At 47.0% G+C, this 22,384-nt stretch overlaps 1 protein-coding gene across 3 annotated transcripts in view; it reads right to left on the bottom strand.

Annotated features, from left to right (window-relative positions):
- Positions 1-10,049, bottom strand: part of ACTR3B (actin related protein 3B) — an 88,555-nt gene extending 78,506 nt beyond the window's left edge. For 2 of the 3 annotated variants that reach the window (XM_027051290.2, XM_027051285.2), the window contains exon 1: positions 9,898-10,049. Coding sequence is in view for 2 of the 3 variants with exons in the window: in XM_027051285.2 (XP_026907086.1) it covers positions 9,898-9,941 (44 nt within the window). In the remaining variant the exon portion in view is untranslated. Of the gene's footprint in view, positions 1-8,391; positions 8,488-9,897 lie in introns of those variants that run through there. The other variant, XM_027051286.2, reaches the window with a different exon arrangement.
- Between the last annotated feature and the right edge of the window lie 12,335 nt (positions 10,050-22,384).

Consider the following 22,384-nt stretch of genomic DNA (forward strand, 5'->3'; position numbering starts at 1 on the left):
CCCTTTTCTTGTTTTCAGTTTATTTGTTTTGAGAGAGACAGAGAGAGCACAAGTGGGGGAGAGGCAGAGAGAGACACAGAGAGAGAGAATCCCCAGCAGGCTCCTCACTGTCAGCGTGTAGCCCGACGCAGGGCTTGAACTCACGAACCATGAGATCGTAACCTGAGCCGAAATCAAGAGTCTGTCCTTTAATCGACTGAGCCCCCCAGGTGCCCCAGGATGAGAGAATTAAAGAGATAATGTGAAAATTTGATAATCAAAAGACAGACTGATGTGCATATTATTTAGAAACACTGAAATCCATAAATGCTGAAAGATACAGAATTAAGAGCTGAAAGCAGCTATTTCTGAAGAAAGAGAAAAGCAGGCAGGACAGCACCCATGTGTCTTCACATAAGCCCCTGAGCTCTATCTGACCTTTAATCAGTATGCATATTACTCTGATAAAATGAAAATTTTTTACATAAGCCCAAAAATAAATGATTAAATGAACCGCTTGCTTCCTTTAAAGCTTAAATAACACTCCTGCTGTTAGTCTAGCATGTTTTTGACCATCCTTTTTACTGTCTGACAAAGTAGAACTGGGACTCCCAGGGGACTGCAAAGCCCCCTAAAAACAGGACACCCTCACAGCACTACAGTCACGGCTCGGGGAGACACAAACTGCTGACACAGAGGTACCCCATCGGGGTACCCGATTCCAGAAGGCACCCCCTTCCAGAAGGCCAGGGAAATAAGGGCGCAAGACGTAACACACCATTCTCGGGCCGACACAGAGTAAGCGGGGGAGACCCGAAGGCCCGGGGAACATCATGTAAGTAGCTCACACAGGCAGGTACGCTTCAAACTCTGGACACACTAGCAGAAAACACATCTGCACGTCCGTGCAGAACATTCACAAAACTGACCGGGTCTTAGACCCCATGAAGTCCAAAGAACAGAAATAAAGCAAACAGCACTCTCTGTGGACATACTGCAACAACACCAGAAATTAAAAGCAAAATAAAAAACCAAACAGGCCTTTATACCTGAAAATTTTTAAACATGCTAGTAGAGAAATACTGAGTTATGGGGGAAACTCAAAACAAAAATACAGAAATTTCTTGAAAATTATAATGCAAAAAATAAATCCAAGTCTAAGGGATACATACAGCCTAAAATATATCAGTCAAAATTTTGTGGTAATAAATGCCTTTTCAAGTAAAGGAAAAAATAATAAGTTTAACAACCAGCTCAAAAATTAAAAGATAAAATAAAGGAAAGCAAAAAAAAAAAAGGAAAGACAAAAGCAGAATAAATGAGTCAAAATACGCAAAACTAACAACTAAGAAGTAAACCCCAAAGCTCATTGTTTGAAAAAAGATCCACAAGACAAGTCACTAGGTAAGCCAAGAAAAAAAGGATGAAAACAAAACACATAAATTTGAGTGACAAAAGGAAAAATAACCATAAAAGCAGAGGACACTTTTTTAAATCATGAGGCTACTATATACATACATTTGAAAAATCTGGATGAAAAGAATTGTTTTTAGACAAACACAACACAGCAAAACTGATTCCGCTAGATGGAAAGTCCCACAGGCTTCTAATAGGGTGAGCAACAAAACTCTCCCCACAAGAAAGCACTAGGCTCAGACAGTTTCACGGGGGAATTCTACCAAAACCTTAAAACTCAGGTAATCCCAATACCATCCCAGACCGTCCCAGAGCATAGAAGGAGAAGGAAAAGCTCTTAATTTGTTTTATGAAGACAGCGTAATGCTGACTTCAAAATCTGACAATGATTGCACCAAAAACACTAAGCCATTAATCAGTCACACTTACATTGAAGCAAAAATCTAAATAAAATGTTAACAATCTACCTACACATCAAAAAATAATGCATCATGATCAAATGGGGGTTATCCCAGAATGCAAAAGGGGTTCAATATTAGGGAATCTGCTAATATAATCCATCATACTAACTGGCTAAGAAGAAAACTACCTGTTCCATTTACGATAAAGATACCTGACAACATCCAACACCCATTCCTGTTGTAAACATTCCACAAAACAGAAACTGATTAATAACATGATATGTGTATGCATATGTGTACATACGTGTATTTGTATACATGTGCGTGCATGTGCGTACATGCGTATATCTGTATACTTGTGGGTGCATGCGCATACACACGTGTCTCCGCGTGCTTTGCATGCATGCGCGTACACGCGGGTCTGTGTGTGCCTGCGCGTGCACGTGTCTCTGCGTGCTTTGCGTGCATGCGCGTACACGCGGGTCTCTACATGCTTTGCGTGCCTGCGCGTACACGCGGGTCTCTGCATGCTTGTGCGTGCATGCACATACACGTGTGTCTCCGTATGCATGTGCATGGATGTGCGTACACGTGTGTCTATACTTATGTGTGCATCCGTGCATGCACACGCGTGTATCTGTGTCATGCGCATACATGCGTGTTTGTGTGCTTGTGTGTGCACGCGCATGCATGCGTATGTTCGTATATGTGCGTGCATGTACACGCATGTACTTGTATGCTTGTGCGTGCGTGTGCGTACATACATTTGTATACTTGCATATGCATGTGTGTATGTAGGCACATACACACACACACACACACAAAGTAGCCCAAAAGCCAGCATATTATTTTAGAAACACCAGAAGCTGCCCCACTAAAGTAAAGAACAAAAGAATAATGCCCACTAACTCCATTCCTATTTAACATTTTAGAGGCAATGGTCATTGAAGTGTCAAAAAAAATAGAGTCCTTACCAATGGAAAGAAAAGGGAAAAACACTCTATTTGCCAAAGATTTTGTATCTGGAAAACCCTCAAGATCAAGGAAAAAACTCAAACAAACACAACAGTATCTTTTAAAGTAACAAGTTACAAAATTAACACACACAGAAAACTAATACCCTTAATGTGTTCAAGAAAAACAGAAAACATAATGAAAAAGAAAACACATTGGGGTGCCTGGGTGGCTCAGTTGGTTAAGTGTCAGACTTTTGAACTCAGCTCAGATCTTGATCTCAAGGTTGTGAGTTCAAGTCCTGCGGAAGGAAGGAAGGAAGGAAGGAAGGAAGGTAGGCCACCATTTATGACAGCAAAACAGAAATTCCATACCTATGTGTAAACTTAACAAGAAATCTACCTAAGGGAAACACTATTCCTAAAAGACACAAACAGACTTGAACTAATGGAAAGCTACGCCATGTTCTTCCATAGGAGGAGTCACCATCATAAAGATGTTGGCCCTCATTGGGAATGCAAGCTGGTGTAGCCACTCCGGAAAACGGTATGGAGGTTCCTCAAAAAACTAAAAATAGAACTATCCTAGGACCCAGCAACTGCACTACTAGGCATTTATCCACAGGATACAGGTGTGCTGTTTCGAAGGGACACATGCACCCCCATGTTTCTAGCAGCACTATCCACAATAGCCAAAGTATGGAATGAAGCCAAATGTCCATCAATGGATGAATGGATAAAGAAGATGTGGTGTATATACATATACAATGGAGTATCACTCGGCAATCAGAAAGAATGAAATCTTGCCATTTGCAACTACGTGGATGGAACTGGAGGGTCTTATGCTAAGTGAAATTAGTCAGAGAAAGACAAACATCATATGACTTCACTCATATGAGAACTTTAAGAGACAAAACAGATGAACATAAGGGAAGGGAAACAAAAATAATATAAAAAACAGGGAGGGGGACAAAACAAGAGACTTTTAAATACGGAGAACAAACAGGGTTAGTAGAGGGGTTGTTGGAGGGGGGATGGGCTAAACGGGTGAGGGGCACTAAGGAATCTACTCCTGAAATCATTGTTGCACTATGTGCTAAGTAATTTGGTGTAAATTTTTAAAAATAAAAAACTAAATTAAAAAAAAGACGTTGGTCCTCATTAAATTAAGTTATAAATTTAATAGAATCCAAATAAAAATGCCAGGAGGCATTCTCCCCCCCACCCCCCGCCCAACTAGAGAAGCTGATTATAAGCTCATTTGGAGGAACAACAAGCAAAAATCTATCAGAAAGCCCTAAAAAAAGAATGGGATGTGTAGGAGAGGCCGGCCTCCCCAGGTATTAAATCATCCTAAAGCCTCAGTAATTAAAACCCTGTGGCGGTGGTGTATGAATAGACCAATTAATGCAACTCAAAACAAAATCTAGAAACAAAAACAACTGCACAAATTTAGTACATGATAAAGACAGCATCTCTAAGCACAGGGGTTTCTTCATAAATGATGTTGAGATAAATGACATAGCCAAAAGGAAAAAAAGACAGGAATCGTTCCAACTGGGTCCTTTCCTCATACTATTCCCAGGATACATTCCAAATAGATTAAGGATTTAAATGGGGGCTGGGGGGAGAAGAGAGGAATGAAACCATGAGAAAACAAAACACCAAATAACCTGGGAACAGGGGGAAAAAAACTTTGACTCAAACTCTATAAACAATAAGGAAAAGATAAATGTGATTGCTTAAAAAAAAATCTCTGCAGAGCAAAAGACAAATGATACATAGGGAAGAAAATGCCTTTGCAACTGACACCATGAAGAGCTAACACCCTCACGTGCAGAAAAGAGTCAACAGGCTCAAGATGGCTCTCTTGAGACAAGTCCTGCTTGCCAGCCGGGCCTCTGACTGGCATCTGGGAACTCGGGTTTCAGGAGGGTTCCCCCCATTCCCTAACCAGTATTCACTGTGCCTAAGTCGTGCAAACAGTAGTTGATGCTGAACATCTGCTTCCCTTAGGGGGTTCTGGAACTTCGGCATGTGCTAGGCAGGGGTGAAATGGCCAGGCCCAGTAACACCGGGCACCGTCTTTAATGAGCTTCCTTGGTGTGCTGTCAGAACTGGGTGCTGACTAAGCACGTCCGTGTCACTCCACTGACGACTCTGGAAACTTGCTCCTGGTTTCCTCCTGCCTCTTCCCTTGGCTGTTTTTGCTTTGTACTTTTTCACTACAGTCCTGTAATTGCTCCTAGAAAATCACTGAAGCCAGGAGCAGTCTGTGTGACGTCCAACACATCCTAACACACGAAGAGCTTCCCAAATCAAAGAAGCACGAGACCAAAAACACACAGAAAAATGGGCTAGAGAAATGATGAGACAGAAATGTAACACCTCTTAACCACATGAAGAGATACTCATCTTCCCACATGAGAAGAAACTCAAAACTCTAATGTCACTGCGGTGCCTAGGTGACTCAGTCAGTTAGGATTCTGACACTTGATCTCGGCTCAGTTCATGATCTCACGGTTTGTGAGCTCGAGCCCCACATCGGGCTCTGCACTGACAGCATGGAGCCTGCTTGGGATTCTCTCTCTCCCTCTCTCTGCCCCTCCCCTCGCTCTCTCTCTCTCTCTCAAAATAAATAAATAAGCTTTAAAAAAAAACCTATAATATCACTTCTTACCTTCTAGACTGACAAAAATCAAAATCTTTGACAATGTACTCTGTTGGTGAGTCTAGAAGAAGACACAAGCCCTTTCACACATTGCTGGTAAGGATACATACTGCTGAGCGGGATTTCGCACTGATGGGCAAACCTCCGTATGCAGTTACCCTCTGACCCAGAAATCCCACTTCTAGAAATCTATCCCAGGGAAACCCAGGAAAACACACAAAAAGATGTATGCATGCACAAGGCTATTGCTGAGGTCTTCAGATAACAGCAACACGCTCAAAAAAAGATGGGGACAGGTCTAAAGAACACCAGAAACAGTTTGCATGGGCCTTCATTGGCCAAATCTGGAACAATTTAAGCATCAAAACAAATAATGGCAATAACAGATAAAAACCTTTTGATTGTAACAGATTACTACCTTTTGAATAGCCCCTACACACTGAATCTAATAAATAGATGACAACGATGGAAAAGTGTGCTCTTAGACGAAAACATTAATAAAAGTAGAAATGATGCTAGAGTTTAAACTTAAATCACAATTTGGCAACCCCACTGCAATCATCAAGTAAGGCAAAAATCACCAGTGGACACTAAAACTAATGGGTGAAAGTTTAAGGGAAGAACAGGTATTGATTTGCATAATCTCAAATCTCTCTCTATAAATGATATTAATTACAAAGGGGAAAACTGCAGTGGAGAAATCTAGCGGACATCACTCTATGCAAATAACCCAAGCGAGCTTCATCCAAGAGGAGACAGATCACTATTTTAAGCCTTCTGACTAGAGGCAGAGGTTCTGAGGCTCTAACGTACAGCGCGGTGATTACAGTCGATGATACTGTATCATGTACTTGCAAGTTGCTAAGAGAAGAGACCTTAAATGTTCTCACCACAAAGAAGAAATGGCAACTATGTGATGTGAGGGAGGTGTTGGCTGAAGCTACGGGTGGTAATCATTTTGCAACAGACAAAATGAATCGAAATGTTGCACAACTTGAACTTCTACAAGGGTCTCTGTCAACTGTATCTCAATCACGCTGGGGGTGGGGAGATTCTGGTAGGATGCACTTGGATAGAATGGCGCCTCGTGTGGTATTCCTGACCAAAATGCACGCGTGTCCTGAATCTATCCTGCGGAGACACCAGACAAGCCTACACCGAGGGACCATATACACAGCAACTGGCTCCCAAAAATGTCAATGTCCTGAAAAACAGAAAACGGGACTCGTCTGGTTGGACGAGATCTGAAAGGCAGGCTGGCGACAAAACACAAGGTGCGGAGCTGGACAAGGGACGGAAGAAGAGGCCACAAGTCATCATGGGACAGGCCCTGGGGATCCAGGCTGTGTGGACAACACCGCTGCATGCATCTTAGACTCTTTCACATTAGTCATTGGTCTGTGATTACAGGAAGAAGAGGCCACAAGTCATCATGGGACAGGCCCTGGGGATCCAGGCTGTGTGGACAACACCACTGCATGCATCTTAGACTCTTTCACATTAGTCATTGGTCTGTGATTACAGAAGAGACAGTGCCTGTATGCATTGAAGTATTTTGGTATAAAAGGGCACAAGATCTGCAACTTACTCTCAAATGGTTCAGAAAAATACTATGTACAGTTAATACCCAGAATGATGGAAGTGATGGTAACAGCTGGTGAAGCGAGGTGAAGGATACACAGTAGTTTGGTACTCTTCTTGTAGCTTTCCAATATTTCTGAATTTTTTTTTCCAAATAAGTTTAGAAATGCAAGAAAGGGACACCTGGCTGGCTCAGTCAGTGGAGTGTGCAACTCTTGATCTCAGGGTTGTGGTTTCAAGCGCCCCATGCTGGGTGTAGACATTACTTAAGGTTTTTTTTTTTTAATGCAAAAAAAGTTAAGAGAAGCAAGACTGGAATTTGTGGAATATTCTCTTAAAACTCTGTAACCCACTAGTCCCTTTAAATAAACAAAGCTTTATCTTCAGATCAAACGGGTACCTTGGTCCATATTCTCCTGGCCCCCAGCACACTTGTGCTCACTAAGGTGATCTCAGGGCCTATTAGAGGAGGATGTGCAGTTACAGAGATGAAATTTATTTGCTATGAAAAGAAAAAATATGTACATATACACTATTCGGTACACTGCTAAATCACTACTGTTCACTATGTACAGTTCAGCGTGAATTTTTCTTTTAGAATTTAATACTAGATAAAAAGCTTTTTCAGGGGCACCTGGGTGACTCAGTAGGTTGAGTGTTGGACTTCGGCTCTGGTTATGATCTCGCAGTTTGGGAGTGCGAGCCCCATGTCTGTCTCTGTGCTTATAGTTCAGAGACTGGAGCCTGCTTCGGATTCCATGTTTCTTTCTCCCTCTGCCCCTCCCCCGCTGGTGCGCACTCTCTCGCGCTCTAAGTATAAACATTAAAAAAAAACATTTTTTTAAAGACAAAAGGCTTTTTCACCTGAGGAGCAGGTATGCCTCTGCCTTCCTAATGACAACAATTACATAATTGGCAATGACTCTCTCGTAACTGTCAGGCAGGGAGACTAAGGCCAAATGCGAGGCCCAACTACAACAGCCGCTTGTCTACAGCGTAGGAGGACTCCCCTTGGTCCTGGTTCATTTTAGGTGCATTTTTATTTAATCCCGTTTTGAGGCTAAAGTCAATCCAAAAATAGTTTTCACTCTCTGGGAAATACAAGAACTACTGATACACTTAAGTGAACTTAAGCCTTCCCAGGCTGCTCCTTCTGACCACATACTGGGCCCTGGGAATTCCTAATAAATCAGTCACTTCCGTAACAGAATATGTCTGTGCGGAACCCACTGGGAAGATTCCCTGCCACTGTCTACAACAGACTGCCAAAGCCTACGACAGACAAAAATTAAAAAAAAAAAAAAAAACAACTGCAAGGAAGTGGGGTCACAAAACAGTGACATAACTGAAGTTTTATCTCCAAGCAAGCTAAGTTACATTTATCACTTACCTCCAAAGGTCAAAACTGAGCACCATGTTGTAGGCATTTATAGCAAGAACGATGAGTAAGGTTCCCGTCTCACTAACATAAAGGTATGACGAACTCCGTGGGCATTATCTTAGCGCCAGCTACCAAGCACTGCTTTAGATTTCACTAGGTTTACAAGACCAAAAATACAAAAGCAAGGGTTTCACATGCACGTGTGGGAATGAAAAATACATCTCCCTGTGGCCTTCACTCTTTGACACGACCACAGCTCGGCTGGGCATGGGATGCATACAGATGTTGCAGGGGGAACCAATGCGTCAGACGCCAACAATTAAGGGGCAGGTGTTCACACCAATTTTGATTTTGGCTTCTGTTTGGAGTAGCAAAACAACTTCTAAAATAAAAGGCCACATGACCTCTGATACAAATGCTTATTTCAAAATGAATTAGCACAAGCCAAGAGGCACTTTTTCCCAGCCTGTAACCAATGCTAGTGGCTTCAGCAGGAAAAGGAAAGCACGATCAGTAGGAGATGGACTGTAACAAATTAAAGACACCCCCACAAGGTTGTCAAGGAAACCAAACCAAGTGCAGTTTCCTACAGAAAAGAATCAAGGTTAAGGTGAACGTGCCACCAGAAGATTTTATGGCAAAAATCCTTAAAATCCCGTGTCGAAAAATCTTTACGAGACTCAATTTTAGTTCCAGGCTATTTTACCAAGTACATCCTCTGTAACGCAAGCAGGCATGCTCGAATTTCCAAAGCACCAGCTGGATGGATTCACCTTCCTAACTAAACTCAGCGAAGCTTGGGACACTGAAAGTACGGGAAATTTCCTAAGGTCTCTCTCGCACGTCGCTAACAACATCAGAAGAAACTATCTCAACCGAAAAGTAAAGGAAAAAAAAAAGAAAGAAAAAAAAAAACTAGACCACAAAAAAAAAAAAAGGCTTTCCCCAATTTAGACATTGTTTTCCAAAATGGAGGCTTTTTAACATCATTCTTTTTTTTTTTTTTTTAAGCGAAAAGGCAAGTGAACCGGCCAAGCGAAGCAAGAGCTGAGGCTGAGTGAACCGTTCGACACCAGGAGGGAGCAAAGCGGGCTGCACAAAAGGTGTCAAGTTGGCAGAGCGACGTAAAAACCTCCGCAAGTGCTAAAGAATTATTAACAAGAAGGGACATGCACTTGGGGGGCACAGGACCAGGGCCGGTCTCGGGCAGGGGCACGGGCCGGCGGGTGGAGGGGGCAGGTAACGTCAGGAGGGGCTGCAGCGGCCCGGCGCCCGGGAGGAGTGGGAGGCGAGGCGGGCGGCGCCCGGCAAGGTGAGCAAGTGACCGGCGCGCGGCCTCCGCGGGCCGGGAGGAGGGGGCGGGGCGCACAGGTGGGCGGCCGGGAGCCGGGCCCGGGCCCCGCGGCGGGGCGCTGTGCGGCCGCCAGGTGAGACAGGGCGGGCCGCGGAGCAGGTGCTCGGCGCCGGGGCGGGGGCGGGCCGCGCGGGAGCGGGGCGGGCGCCGGCGGCTCTTACCCGGTGCCGCAGTCCACCACGCAGGGAGGCAGGGAGCCCGCCATGCTCGGCACGCGTGCCGCTCGGCCCACGCGGGCGGCCCGGGAGGCGCCGCCGCCGTCCGCTCGCCGCGCCGCCCGCTCCCGGGAGCCTCCGCAGCGCCGCCGCCGCCGCCTCCGGGGGGCCCGGATGCTCGGCGGCCGCCCACGTGACGCTGCCCGGCCGGCCAATCAGGCCGCGGGCACGCCCCGCCCCGCCCCGCCCTGCCGCCCGCCCGCCATCTTTAGTGCTGGCGGCGAGGCCTGCTCGCGCAGACGTCAGGTGCCTCTGCTGGAGAGATTGGGAGTTATTTTTATCTGACTTACGGTGAACATGACCTCGTTGCCGGGGCCTGTCTCCTTCTCATCCCGTAAATCTCGGCTGGAATGTCACCTTCTCAGGAAGTTGTCCCTAATCATCCTAACTAGGTCTCCTCCCTGCGCCTTACTCTATCTCAACAGCCTACTGCTCTCATTGACAAAGCTTGGAGTAAATTTTTAACGTTAATTTATTTGTAGTTTCCCCCCCAGCCCCACCCCATTGGACTGTAGGGTCCACTAGGATAGGGCCCGTGTCTGTCTTACCATTGATGACCTGGTGCTTAGCACGGTATTTGTGCGTACATGGGAAGCACCCAACTCTTTGTTGAGTGAGTGTATAACCTACACCATAAAGACAAAACAATCAATGACCCTAGATGGAGTTAACGCTACAGCAAGATCCTCATAGGAAAATGTTTTTAAGCATCAAACATGAGATGACCCCCAAAGTTCTTACTGAAACTAGGGACGGGCGGGGAGGGGGGGGTGCCTGGCTGGCTCAGCAGGTAGAGCATGTAGAGATTACTAAAATAAATAAATAAATACATACATACATACATACATACATAAATACATAAATAAATAAAACATTTTCTAAAAAGTGGGGGGGACCAAAGCAGGCAAGCACCTACCTGCTGTGTTATGAAGGTGCTGAAAGTCCCATTTGCTTCCGGCTCCTGCCCTATCATAAATTTGTGACATTAATTTTTAGGAGCTTTCTGGAGACGTAGTTCCATACAGTTTAGTTTTAAAGCAATGTGCTTTTTTCCCTAGAAGAAGTAATAGATTAGTGGGTCATTCTAGGTAACCCATGATCATCCCCTACCCCCACCCTACCCTCACCCCCACCAAGGGAACTAGAGAGAGAAATAGAAGATGAGAGGGAAATGAAAGGTCAGGAGGATGGAAGAAGCCCAGTATAGGACCCCAAAGCCAGGGACAAAGACTGACTTGCCCACTTTGCGTTTTGCCAAGGGCCGGCCCAGCTCCCACTTTTTCAAGGCCCTCGTCAGAATGTTGTAGGTAAACTACAGATTGCAATTTGTCACTGCCATGTCTCTTATTTTCATTCACTTAGTATATATTTACTAAGTGCCTACTGTGAGCTTTTATGTCACATATGGCCCAGTTTGCTTCACCAGAGAAGACGCCTTAATGGAATTGGGACTAGCTAATGATAAAGCATGTGCCTTTGTGGGGGTGTCCCCTCTGCATAAGACTAGTTGGGAATGGTGGCCATGATCAGCAGCTGGTAGGAAATAAAAGATTTCCTGACCTCGATATTCCCTCTTGATACCCCTTGGTGTATCAGCTAAGATGTTTTCATATGCAGATAACAGAAAACTTAAGGTGGCACAAAGAATGAGCAAATTTTATTTCTTACGATAAGAAATCCAGAAACTCCAGGGGCGCCTGGGTGGCTCAGTCGGTTAAGCGTCTGACTTCGGCTCAGGTCATGATCTCACACTCCGTGAGTTCGAGCCCCACGTCGGGCTCTGTGCTGACAGCTCAGAGCCTGGAGCCTGCTTCGGATTCTGTGTCTCCCTCTCTCTGACCCTCCCTCGTTCATGCTCTGTCTTTCTCTGTCTCAAAAATAAACACTAAAAAATATTTTTAAAAATTACAAAAAGAAAAGAAATCCAGAAACTCCAGGATAATTCAACCACTCGATGACATATCGGAGGCCTGTACATCCCATTCTACCAGGCTCTGCACACTGGGCTTTGTCTTCAGACTTACCACCTTACCGTTACAAGATGGCTACAGCCACTCCACATAACGGTAATGGACAGGGACGGGGGAAATGTCCCCATCTTCATTCCTTTCTAAGAGCGAGAGGAAGGAAGCACCTTCCCAGAAGTCCCTAGCAGCTTCCCCTCATGTTTCATTAACCTGACTCAATTTGTTTCCTAGGGCTACCGTAACAAAGCCCGCAAACTGGGGTGCTCAAAGCAACGAACGTTTATTATCTCACAGTTCTGGAGAAAAGAGGGCCAAAATCAGGTGTTGGCAACACTGTGTCCTCTCTGAAGACTCCAGAGGACAATCTGTTCCGTGCATCTCTCTCAGCTTCTGGTGTTGCCAGAAATTCTTGGCATTCCTCAGCTTATAGATGCATCACTCCAATCTCTGCCTCTGTCTACTGTCACACGGTGTTCTCCCCATGCACATCTACATCACCACACAGCATTCCCCTCTTCCTATAAGGACACCAGTCATATTGGATTAAGGTCCACTCTAATGATCTCATCTTAACTTGATGACAGCTGCCAAGGCCCTCTTTCCAAATAAGATCATATTCACAGGTCCCAGGGGTTAGGACTTCAACATGTCCTTTTAGGAAACACAATTCAACTCATGACACCAGCCCGCACTGAAAGCAGTCATTGGCAGGGGGAGCTGATGCACTCTGATTGGCCTCCACGGTTAAAGATGAACCCCTTGGGTTGGAAAGGGACCCTGTGTCCTCTGAAGCATGTGGCTGCCAATTCCTGGCTGAAGTTGGGTTTGAGCAACAAGAAGGGGAAAGGCAACCAATAGTGGCTGCCCTGCTCATAATTTTTCTCATTAAACCAGATCTGCTCCCTCATTCTATGCCTTTCCACTCCTCGGCCTCTGCTTGGAACTGGCGCTGAAGCAAGTTATTTTTGTTGACCCGGCTGGAGCGACACCCCCTCTGTGAAGCCCTCTTTCCGCTCCATCTTTCTCTCCTCCATGCTCCCTCCCACCTTTGCACTTATTTGATGGCACGGTAATGGTGATGCTTCCCTCAGGCCCATATACCAGGAGTTCCCTGACAGTAGAATTATGTCTTCTTTATATTTCCATCTCCAGCTCATTGGACCCTACCTAGCATCTTGTAGCCACTTGCAACGAATGAGCGTTGAATAGATAGAAGTCATCAGAAAATGCTTAAAGCTCTCAAGTGCACATAACATTGGTTTGTGTTTACTTTTTTGTTGTCGTCAGAAGCAAATGAAAGCCAACAATGAGGCATAGTTTCTGTGTCCGCGCGGTCTCCGTTTTTTCCATATATCACAACGTGTCCCATGTTATTCTTCTCAGACCGTAAACCATACAGCAGAGACTGACGGCATCGCTTTTGACGGTTTTAGGACAAAACGCCCACGGAGAAATAAATTTCATGTTCTGTAAGAAGCTCTTCAAGTACAATCTCTATTGATCATACTGCCAAAGAGGCTTGTTTCCTCCGATATGCTTCTATTTGTGGTTGGCTTTCCTAAGCAGGAAGAGATATCTCTTTTTTGTGCTTCTCCCCAGAAATGGGGAAGGCAGAACACTTCCTGTATAGAGTTCAGCATTTCTTCCATGGCCCACGATGTGACTGTTCACGGCTGCTATCCTGAGTCCTGAATAACTCAAGACCACCTTCAAAAGAACTTTTAACAAACATCTTTTGAGGCTGGGAATGATGCATATTTATGCATATGGAGACAACTTTAAAACAAAATAATCAGGGCTTAGAGGGTGTCGATCTAATGCAATTTAGTCAGTGAGCACCCAGACAATGGGACCTTAATTTCCTGTGTTTAACTAGTTTTGCTGGGCCAAGAAGGAAAAAGAACACAAAAAAAGGGCTGTCTTCAAAAATGCCCATCCAGCCGCGCTGTGAATCTTAAATGTAGAGCTGTAGGCAGGAGCGATCTGTGTGTTCTCCGTTGCCATGAGATCGCAAATAGAGAAGAGTACCAAAAAATTAGTGCCGATTCCTTTGAAATTAGCTGGCATTCTCCCTCAAGAGGAAGGGCCTGTCACCACACTCAATGGACTTCCCGGAGGTCTTGGCAACAGCTGGAGAAAATGGTCCAAATCAGAGCTGATCGGCCAGAGCGTGTTGAGCATGTCAGAGAGTCGGTAACAGACCCCAAACCACAGGCCCGGTAAGGAAATCACCGAGAACGTGAACATGTTCAGATCAACTCTGCTGTGCTTCTGCGTCTGCCCAGGCACCCGCTCAGCCCGGAAACCATCCTCGGCTGCTCTCTCGTGCTGCTCCTTTTCCAGGGTCTGCTCGTTCAGTCCGCTCACTCAGCCTGCGTCTGTAGCCCAGCTTTTGATCCCACTGCCCCTCTTGCTGAACTACCCGGTGCCTTCACACTAGCCAGCCTGTCTCCATGCTTTGCCTGTCCAAGACCTCTTTGGGCCAAGCGGCACCGCTGTGAGAGGCGTCGTGGCAAGACACAGAGGGTTTGTACGTCATGCCAGCTTCCTTCCCCACAGCCTTCAACAAATCCCTAGGAATGACTATGGAATTTGATCCAAACCCTGACTGTGGCATTCAGGGTCCTCCACAAGCTACTCCTGAATTACCTTTCTAATCTCATCTCACATTACGCCCTTCACACATCAGGGCACGCCGACCACATGCCAGACGCTCTGCATTGTCAGGTCAGCCTAGAACATTCTTCTTCACCTACCCCCATCCTCTTCCTCCTTCAAGATTCCATTCCACTCATCCTTCGAGTTCAATTCAAAAGCACTTCCTTTATTTGTTGGACAAAATAGGGCGAATGCTCCTTTATGTCTCTAATCAGATCAATCACTAGTTGGTTTTTTTAATGTTTATTTATTTTTTTAAATGTTTATTTATTTTTGACAGAGAGAGAGACAGACAGACAGACAGAGCATGAGTGGGGGAGGGGCAGAGAGAGGGAGACACAGAATCGGAAACAGGCTCCAGGCTCTGAGCCATCAGCACAGAGCCTGATGCGGGTCTCAAACCCACAAACTGTGAGATCGTGACCTGAGCCAAAGTCGGAGGCTCAACCGACTGAGCCACCCAAGTGCCCCTATTTATTTATTTTTGAGAGAGAGGAGGGTGAGGGGCAGAGTGAGACAGAGAGAGAGAATCCCAAGCAGGCTCCATGCTGTCAGCTCAGAGCCTGATGCAGGGCTGGATTTCACAAACCATGAGATCCTGACCTGAGCAGAAATCAAGAGTCTGACACTTAACCGACTGAGCCGCCCGGACACCCCTGAGATCAATCACTAGTTCTGGGTCTACCAGTCAGAATCCAGAGTTAAATCTACAGGTGCGCATATTAATTAGGTTCCCCGTTCTACCGAAAAGCACTATAACTTTATTCGTAATGCTGTCCTAGCCAACTCTTACAGAGAACTGAACTACAAGAATATCATAGTTTATCAAGCATATTCAGTACATCATCACATTTACTCTCCATAACATCCCACAAGGCAGATATTATAAATACCTCCTTTAATCAAATAAGAAAACTGGGGCTCATGCTTTTCAAATTAGGATATATTAAAAATTCAGCTCTGTTTGGGTACCTTCTTTAGGCCCTCTTAAGAAAACAGGGAAATGCTAACGTGTCACAACACCAGTATGTGGGAAGCACGGAGATCATGTGTGTCCCAGTCGGAGCCAGGAGGGATCCCGACAGCCTGACCTTCAGACTGACCCGGTCCCACACTTTGAAAATGGTGAGCTCTTCACCCGGAATGTTTTCTATTTCCAGCAACAAATGCCCACGAACTTCCATTAGGCAATCACTATATGTCCTAGGGACTGAGTAGCATCCAATAAAACTCTAATTCTTTTACCGAAAGGAAGGAAACTGATGAGTGGCAGACTTGGATGCCAAGCACTCTGGACAGAGTGTACTGCCAGCTGCGAGGTGCAAACGTCTCTTGCCATTGTGCAATCTCACAAGCAACAGGTTTCGGAGGAGTTGGCTTCCCAGGGGCCTCCCCTTTCCTTACTGATGCTCGCTCTAGAACGTTTTTTAGAAGCAACACGACAGGAACTCTTATGGAACTAGAATGAGCGAAGCAAGACTGTGCCGCTTCAAAACATCCTCCCCGGGTGTTGACCCGGTCCCTCTGGGCCCGAGAAGGGGTGCGGGCAAAATGAGAGTTCATAGCGAATGATGTGGAGAAACCGAACGGTGGTGGCTGGAAAGGCACGGAGTGAGAAGCCAGGCCAGCTGAGTTTGAGTCTTTTCTTTTCTCTTTTATTTTAGAGAGAGAGGCTGAGAGAGACACAGAGAGGGCAGGGGAGGGACAGAGGAGAGAGAGAGAGAGAGAGAGAAAGAATCTTAAGCAGGCTCCTCGCTGAGCACGGAGCCCGACCTGGGGATCCATCCCACAAGCCTGGGATCATGACCTGAGCGGAAAGCAAGAGTCAGACGCTCGACTGACTGAGCTACCCAGGTGCCCCAGAGTTTGAGACTTTTCATCCAACCGGAACTCTGCTTACAACCATGTGTATCTGAACCATGTCGTCACTTTTTCTTGTGCTTACCTTACTTACCAAGGTGCAAGATGAATTCTAAGCAAGAGCGGTTTGCAAAAAAAACAAACAAACAAACAAAAAAAAAAACCCGGAGTCGCCGGGTTCCTGATAAATATAGCTGATAACAAATAGCTTATCAGTCAAGGTGAAAATCACGCTGTGCTCTTAATCCAGACATTTTCAGTTGTATCAGTTTATACCAATAAAAAAAAATGTATAAAATTAATTTGACTTTATTAGAGTATGGAAGGAGCCCAAATTTTGAAGTCTTTCCGAATGTGTTCAAATGCCATTTCAGAAACTTAAATATGTTTCTACATATTTATGAGCTTTAGTTTCCTTATCCGTGAGGAAGGGTTTTTCTGAGCTGTACAGTCAGTTTATAAAAATGCCAGGCACTGTAACATGGAAAGCGTTCAATGTCCTCACTGCCCTAGTTCCCGGCACCTGCTTCTCCTTCTGGTTGGTAATTCTCATATACTCAGATTTGTGTGGCCACAATCACGCAGCTCTAATCTGGCTATTTGGATGATAACTAAGGTATAAAAAAAGGGTTGAAATAGACTGATCCTCACTATTACTTAAGATTTGAGACATTTTTCCATCCATGGAGGTGACCTGTGTTGAATCATCCCTGCTCTCTCACCAGCTGTGGCCCCAGGGACACTTAATTCTCATGATGCTAAAGCTTTTCTAATTCAGAGCTAAATAGTCTAGACTGGTAAAAGATGTAGGCTTTAAAGCCAAATGGACTGAGTATGAATTTCAGCGCTGACTTTACGAGTTTGTGACCTTAGGCGACTTATTGAACCTCCCTATTCCTCAATCTCCATCTCAGTAAAATTAAGGAAATAATATGACCTGCTTCATGAGGGCGGGTGCGAAGAATGAAGAGATGATTTATGTAGAAACCCTTCCAATGGTGCCTGATACCTAGGAAGAATTAAGTAAATGATAGTTACTATCATTATAATTTTTTAATTATTATTGCTGTATGGGAATCAAGATATTCCAGGTGGGCCTCAGTAGGACTTAGTTTTTAACCCATCCAGCTACAGGAAAACTACCAGTGGGAAATTTTCCGGTCGTTCTAAGCTGAATACCTCATCTCTGCCTTAAAGAACAAAGTAAGCTCTATTTAAAAGTACTTAGTACTTTGGTGTCTGGGTGGCTCAGTCGGTTAAGCGTCCAACTTCAGTTCGGATCACGATCTCACGGTTCGTGGGTTCGAGCCCCATGTCTAGCCCCACATCGGGCTCTGCACTGACAGCTCAGAGCCTAGAGCCTGGAGCCTGCTTTGGATTCTGTGTCTCCTCTCTCTGTTCCTCCCTGGCTTGTGGTCTGTGTGTCTGTCTGTCTCCCTCTCTCTCAAAAATAAATAAATAACCTTTAAAATCATGTAAACACTAAATCATTCAGCAGTCTTCCAAGCACACATGGAAGAGGGGACTGGGCGGGGGGGGGGGGGGTGGGGAGTGCCTTGCATGACCCCACCCTGCAGACTGACCCAAAACCCCTTCTACTGGCTCACTTACTCAGTCTGACGGCCCAAAACTCCAATTCAGCCCACACAGACCCATTCCTCCTACCATTACCCATGTCTTTCAAAACCCTTGCAAAAAATACCCATCCAGCTCTTGAGTTTTGTCTTTTCTCCACATAACAAGTAATGAAATGGCAACAAGTACATACCCATCAATAATGACTTTGAATGTGCACAGACCGAACATTCCAATACAAAGACATAGGGTGACTAGAAGAGATTAAAAAGTAGTAATAATAAGACCCATCTATATGCTGCATACAAGAGACTCATTTTAGACCTAAAGACACCTGCAGATTGGAAGTGAGGAGATGGAAAAACGCTTCTCATGAACGTGGGTGACACAAGAAAGTCGGGGCAGCAATACTTAATTGGACAAAATGGACTACTTTATTAGTAGGCTCTGCACCCAACGTGGGGCTTGAACTCAAGACCCCCATGATCTAGAGTAGAGTCCCATGCACTTCGGACTGAGCCAGCCAGGCACCCCAGACGAAAGAGACTTGAAGACAGAGACTGCAACAAGAGCTTTGTCTTTTCTGTTCCCATCGCGCCTAGAAGGAAATGGTTGGTGACAGCAGTATTGTGTTCCCAACGCTCCCCTTGTGGGGCAAAGAGGAGGTTGCCAATGTTTCCTCCACCCCACAGTTCATTTGCAAACACGAATATTTATGCCACCATGATACAGGTTTCTCTAGCACTCAGCAGTTAGTATAAGTGAACTTTCACACTTTGGAAATGGCAGGATATTTAATTTCACAAGAGGTCCTGGTGCCCACAAACCTGCCTGGTTTAGTAACCTAAACCACCTGTGATTTAGTAACCGTGACCCCGTTGCCGATGCACGAACGTCTCACACTCACATGTACAGCTGCATTCGGAACTCGGCTGGCTCACAGAATCATGGGCAATGGGATTCTTCTTGCTGGCCGGTTCTGGAAAACAGCGTCTTCATTCAAGCATCAGAACTTTCTCTCCTTTCTCCACACCCCCCCCCCCCAGGCTTCTTCCTCCCAACCCCTCTCCTGACCCAGCTTTGGTGCGCAGAAATCAGAAGATCGTGTTCTTCCCTGTAGAGAATGATAAAACCCTGCAAGGATGACAGAAGTCCCTTTGAGATGTGATTCTGCAGCTCGAATCAAGGGATCAGGAGACTTCCTATAGGAAAACCGACAATGGGCCTTTTGTGGGTGACTAGTGTGAACGTAAGCCTCAGTTTCTCTCTCGTCTTCTCCCCTTCCTTTTGTTACAGCCTCCCTCTGCCTTCCCCACTTGTTCTGCCCCTGGGTCACTGGGCAGGAACCTAGTGCATGGCAGGGCTGGCTTTGCTGGCTGCCCAAGACGGCCCCGTGCCTGGTTTAATGCCCCACTGCTGCAGCCACCCTGCAATTCTTTTTTTTAGTGTTTATTTATTTTTGAGAGAGAAAGACAGAGAGTGGGCAGGGGAGGGGCAGAGAGAGAGAGGGAGACACAGAATCTGAAGCAGGCTCCAGGCTCTGAGCTGTCAGCACAGAGCCCGACACAGGGCTTGAACCCATGGACCTGAGATCTCGACCTGAGCCCAAATCGGATGCTTAACTGACTGAGCCACCCAGGTGCCCCCATCCTGAAATTCTTCATCGTCTTTTTAACAAGGGGCCTGGCATTTCCATGCTGCACCGGGTGCTGCCAGTTACACAGCTGGTCCTAACACCTGGTCTAGGGAGGTGACCTTCCAGGATGGTCATCCTGATTTACACCCCTAGCTGGCATGGGAGAAGTAGGAGATCGGGCTCCTGGACGCAGGGATCCTACCCTGCCCATCCCCAAATCAATCCCCAGCACCCAGCAGGGGCCTGGCACGCTGTGGAGGGAAGGGGAGGGGAGGGGAGGGAGAGAGAAGGGGAGGACAGGGAGACGGGAAGGGAGTGGGGGGAGGAAAGGGAGAGGGGAGGGGAGGAGAGGGAAGGGAGAGGGGCAGAGGGGAGGGGAGGGGGCACAGGGCGAGGGGAAGAGAGGGACAGCAGAGGGGAGGGGAGGGGAGAGAAGAAAAGGGCTATAGGGATCCACTCAAGCACCATTTCCACTGAACCCTCCCTAAAGGAAAAGAATTACTTGTGCTTCCGCTTCCCGAGCCCCTCTGTGGAGTGAGGGGAGAAGGAGAAGCACCACCTGCCCCTGAGAGCGCACACTCAGCTTCCAGTCACCCCCTCAGCCTTGCGAGGTGAATCCTCCCTTAACAAGTCCACGTAGTGGCGGCTATTTGGCCACTGAGTGGATCTTTGTAGCAACTGGTATGAAGGCCGCGGCCCCCGTCGGGGACGGGCCCCCTGCAGGCCCGCCGTGGTCCGCACAGGCCACACGCACCTGCTCGAGGGGAAGTGCCCTCTCCGGCCACACAGAGCCCCCTGAGCTTCGCTCCGAATGTCCCCCCCAGCTCCCGCCTTCCAGACTCACTTGCAGAAGCTTCCCGACCTCTCCCTGCCTCCCTGCCCCTCCTCCGGCCCTGCCCTGACGTCACTGGCCTCTCGGCTCTCCAGGCCACCGGGGCTCCCTCTGCCGTTGGCCTAGCGGTGGCTGCTTTCCCGGCCCGCGGCCTCCGGGAGGGCCGGCACTCCGCCCCTCAGCTCTCCGGCCTCTGTGCTGACCCTTCTGTCTCCTCTGCCGCAGCCAGAGTGCTAACGTGGCCTGGCCCCGGGGCTAACTTGTCACCGTTCCCTTCAGGTGTAGCCCGGAGCCCCCAACTGCTGTCGGTTATCTTGAGACGGCTGTCACATTAACCTGTTATCCACCCTGACTATTGAGTAGGAATTAGAATGAGGTGCATCACTTTCTCCTCATTTTTGTATTGATTTATTTTGAGAGAGAGAGATTGAGAGAGAACAAGCAGGGGAGGCACAGAGAGAAGGAGAGACAAAATCCCAAGCAGGCTCCAAGCCATCAGCACAGAGCCCGACTCAGGCCTCGGATTCACAAGCCGTGAGATTCACAAGACTTGGGCTGAAACCAAGAGTCACCAAGAGCCACCCAGGTGCCCCAGACTCCCTTTGGAGAGCAAGTGGAGGCAGCACAGCGGTGGGGGGGGGGGGGTGGGGGGGGGGGGACAAGGCTGGGCCCCACGCTGGGAGCTTGGGGCAGGCGAGGAGTTGCCCATGAGGCAGCACAAAGGGCCATGTGTCTAGAAGGGAGGATTGACACTGAGGGACATGAGAGCCGTGAACATCAACCTTTGCCCGGTTGGAGGCAGAGGAGAGGATGAAAACGTTCCTCAGTCCTCTTAGGTTAGCGGCGGCACAGGCACATTAAACCGGCAAAAGACAGGTGGACAGGAGAGAGCCTCATATTCACACAGGGGGCCTCATGGAAAAGAGGGAAGAAACCCTAAAAAGCAGTTAGGCCCGGGAGTTTGTATATCATTTCAACAGAGGGCAAGAGACGGTAGAAACGTGACAAGACAACGAAAAGAGGTTTGCGCTTCTGTGGGCAGTAACTGATGGGAAGGTAAATAAATGGGGGAAATTAATGGAAAAGCAGGCTTATTCGGTAAGGTTTGTTTATGCAGACTCATCTCGGCGCTGACTTTTGTTTTTTAATGTTTGTTTATTTTTTGAGAGAGAGACAGAGACAGAGTGCAAATGGGGGTGGGGGAGGGCAGAGAGAGAGGGAGACACAGAATCTGAAGCAAGCTCCGGGCTCCGAGCTCTCAGCACAGAGCCTGACGAGGGGCTCGAACTCACGAACCGGGAGATCATGACCTGAGCCGAAGTCACATGCTGAACCGACTGTGCCACCGGCACCTTCGGCGCTAACTGTCTGTCTCTCAGGATAGTTTTTCCCTTCCTCCAGGCTCAGGAGAGGGCGCGGGGCAAGGGAGGGGATGCACCTGCGCGAAAGGGAAGTTATGCCCTGCTTTGAAGCAGAAAGAGAGGGGGCAGAGAGTTCCTCCCGCATCTGCCGTGTCGTGTCGCCATTGGCTTCGGCTCAAAATAATCCCATGCCAGAGGGGCGTCTCCTGGGGTGGTAGATTCCGGTCCAACGTCAGAGTTTTGAACGAAGATTCCCCCAACACACAGCCGCCCTCCGCCAAAATAAAAGATTTTCAACACATTTTATAAACTTTTATCAAGTCCCTTTGAGATGCTGGCAGCCAGCGGAGGGGTCGGGGTCCAAGAATGAACACCGGCAAGTGTGTGGGGAGAAGGAGGTGTGCCCACGTCAGTGCGTGAACAGGCTGGACAGAGTGGGGGCATTTTAGGGAGCGCCAGGGAGAGAACAATTAATTCCGAGTAGGAGAGCTTGGACGAGTTCCACCGAGGGAGAAACATTCAAAAATAAAATAATGAGGGGTGC

This window comes from Acinonyx jubatus, chromosome A2 (assembly GCF_027475565.1).
Source record: "Acinonyx jubatus isolate Ajub_Pintada_27869175 chromosome A2, VMU_Ajub_asm_v1.0, whole genome shotgun sequence".
Classification (NCBI taxonomy): domain Eukaryota; kingdom Metazoa; phylum Chordata; class Mammalia; order Carnivora; family Felidae; genus Acinonyx; species Acinonyx jubatus.